Raw genomic sequence first — 3,259 nt, 5'->3', positions numbered from 1 at the left:
ATAGATTAATACTAATCAAATCATTCAAAAGTTTTTTTTTTTTTCAAAATCAGTACATTCATCCAATTTCATATTACAAATCAATCGCCATTGTTAATTTCACTCTACAATCACAAACTTTGATCAAGAATTGTCAGTCGAAAAGCCGCCAACGTAGCTTGCCGCCTCTAATACACTTTTGGTGTTACACTCCCTATTACCTATGTGTTAGGATGCACTTGCTCTAATATTTCACAAACCTATAATACATAGTGTAATAAAGAGTGTAAAGTTGAAAATTTAACGAAGAGCCAAATTCGTCAAACCACCCCAAGAGTTCTTTCATATCCCCTTCTATAAGAAGCGCAAACCTTATTCCCTTGGTTCATTGTAGCCTTCACAAACCATACTCCAACAAATGATGAGTCTCAAAGTTTGTCCAATTGCTTTAATACTCTCTATAATCTTTTCCCTTTTCTTGATTTCAGAATGTGGAATCATTGCGGTCTATTGGGGCCAAAATGCAAGGGAAGGCACCTTGAGTGATACATGTTCTTCTGGATTATATAAGATTGTTAACATAGCCTTCCTCCCAACTTTTGGCAACGGGCGAACTCCTAAGCTGAACTTAGCTGGTCATTGTGACCCTTCATCTGGGGGCTGTAAAAAATTAAGTGACAGCATTCGCCAGTGTCAAAGGCGAGGAATTAAGGTCATGCTCTCGATTGGCGGTCGTATTGGAAGCTATTCTTTATCATCAGCCAATGATGCCAGGCAAGTGGCTGATTATTTGTGGAACAACTTTTTAGGGGGCAAATCAAAATCAAGACCACTAGGTGATGCTGTTTTGGATGGTATCGACTTCGATATTGAACATGACCAAGGCCAATCTTATTATGCTACTTTGGCAAGAGCATTGTCTGATTACAGCAAGAAAGGTAAAAAAGTGTACTTAACTGCTGCACCACAATGTCCATTTCCTGATCGGAACCTCAATACCGCACTTAGTACTGGACTCTTCGATTACGTGTGGATCCAGTTTTACAATAATCCTTCTTGTGAGTACACTTCTAGCAGTCCCAACAACTTCAAAAACTCTTGGAACAAGTGGACATCCTCCATAAAAGCAAATAAGTTTTTTGTTGGACTGCCAGCTTCAACGGCGGCTGCTCGAAATGGTTATGTTCCACCACAAGTTCTAAAATCAAAGGTCCTGCCACTTGTGAAAAGGTCATCAAAATATGGTGGGATCATGCTTTACGATCGATACTATGACAAACAGAGCGGCTATAGTTCTGCTGTGAAGAGCAGTGTTTAAGTTTAATATCTAAACCACCATGTTATTACTAAATAAAAAACAGAAGAATAATGTGGCCTAATAATGAAGCCACCATGTTATTACTACTACTGCTTGAGTATGTTATTTGTGTAAGCACTAAACCCCTTCTTATCAATGATACACCAATAATTGTCCTTCTACTTATATAATCTAGCATTTTAGTTTAAGCAGTCAATAAAGAGCTAGAGCTTATTAACATCTGGATAGGGGCGAGCAGCAATAAAGTTAATAGAATCTCCTGTTGAATTAAATTGAATTTGGTCAATCAATCTCGATACATTTGATTCAATTCAATTTTGTTTAAAATCCAATTCCAAATTTTTGGTATCAAATATTTGATTTTGGTTTTTGTTTTTAAACAAAATTTGAATCTTATTTACTTTTTTTTGCATACATAATATTGGTGTTGTTTATTCTTATGCCTAATAATTTATATGCCTATGTTACAACTTATTACTAATACACGCAAATATACATAAACGAATTGATTATTGATTATTCACTATGTCATCAATTGTGAATATTTACATTAATAACTTTCTCATACAAAAAAACTACATAATTGCAAGCAATATAGATAAAGTAGTAATAACATCTAATATTTTATTACTTATTATGAAATATGTTTGTGTGCTTAGTTAATGCCATATACAATTTATATAGATACATGTCATAATACTCATGTAATAGCATGCCTTTAAAGTTTATAAGTAATTACTTTGTGTTGGTATGAATTAACTTAATAAATCACATGATATAAGTGTTAAATATTAATTTAATTAGTCAAGATGGAGAAAATCGATTACCAAAACTGATTTTGTTTTTTGAGTCTTGGTGGGTGGGAGATTAAGGGTTCAAACCTTACCTCCCATCATTTCCCATAATATGTGGTTTCCTTAAATCCATACGGGTGCGAGTGCACCCGTCTGGTTCGATGGTGGTTTAATTTCCATTGACTCCCCTAAATTAGGTTAGAGTAAGAGTAGAGTAGATAAATGACGAATGACACAAAAAACTAATTTTGTTTTTCGAGTTAACTACAAATTTATTTTTAAGATTTTATGCCATGTATGAAAATAAACAAAATAATGAACCACGCGATTTATCTAAATTGATTTCCAATTTCAATTTAATTTCAACTTTACACTGATGGGAGAAAACCAACGTTGGCGGATTGATTCAATGGCAAGTTCGTTATGATTTTAAGTCCGATCCATTTATATGGGTTATAAATGGACAAGGAACATGATGAGCCAGCCTATTTTATAGTTTAATTTCATGCGGGTTTCCTTAAATCAAAAGGCAACAGCAAGTGCCATCTAATGTAATTAATATGATACAAACCTAACTAGATCTGATTTGAGTTGAACTGCTTCAAGTTATACAAACCTAACTTCTAGCGTCTCTCTCTTGCCTATCCCGCACCCGTTGACCTATTTAAAGTTAATTTCTCGAATTAATCTTTCTTACACTTTCTTAAACACTCAAAATTTATTTTATTAATATACTATTGAGACAAAATACATGCCAATACAAGAGAGAGAGAGAGAGAGAGAGAGAGAGAGAGAGAGAGAGAGAGAGAGAATTCAAATTTGAATAGTGGTGATGTGTTTTGCATCTACTACAAGTGTAGAAAAATATTTTATATTAATAGTGCAAGAACGAGTAATGCATTTCTTTATAGTTATCCAATTAGTACAGTAAGCTTTGTTCTAATCTTTACAAGAACAAATATTTTAGAGAAAATTGTTCAAAATGTTGTTCACATTTTGTTAAATGAATTTTTTCATTCTTCATTTTTAAAAATATTTGCTCTGGCTAAAAGATTATTGCATTGACAATAACATCAACCCATTCAAATACATGAACTGGTTATCCCTTTGTCGGTCTCTATGTCAATGGTTTTAAATTTGGACCGAAGAGTGATCCGAAAAACCTTCC

General features: G+C 33.6%; 1 protein-coding gene across 1 annotated transcript; it reads left to right on the top strand.

The window, feature by feature from the left end:
* Nucleotides 1-386: 386 nt before the first annotated feature.
* On the top strand, nt 387-1,383 carry LOC113737178 (hevamine-A-like). The gene has a single exon (XM_027264441.2). The coding sequence runs from the start codon at nt 398-400 to the stop codon at nt 1,295-1,297; it is 900 nt and encodes a 299-aa protein (XP_027120242.2). The 5' UTR covers nt 387-397; the 3' UTR covers nt 1,298-1,383.
* Nucleotides 1,384-3,259: the final 1,876 nt, after the last annotated feature.

Source organism: Coffea arabica, chromosome 3e, assembly GCF_036785885.1.
Source record: "Coffea arabica cultivar ET-39 chromosome 3e, Coffea Arabica ET-39 HiFi, whole genome shotgun sequence".
In the NCBI taxonomy this organism is placed as follows: Eukaryota; Viridiplantae; Streptophyta; class Magnoliopsida; order Gentianales; family Rubiaceae; genus Coffea; species Coffea arabica.
Note: the sequence above shows the minus strand (reverse complement) of the source record. Positions and strands in the feature narration are given on the sequence as shown.

What these genes read in the sequence shown, in the direction of transcription:
- LOC113737178 (XM_027264441.2), top strand. Translation starts at nt 398, where the DNA reads ATGATGAGTCTCAAAGTTTGTCCAATTGCTTTAATACTCTCTATAATC.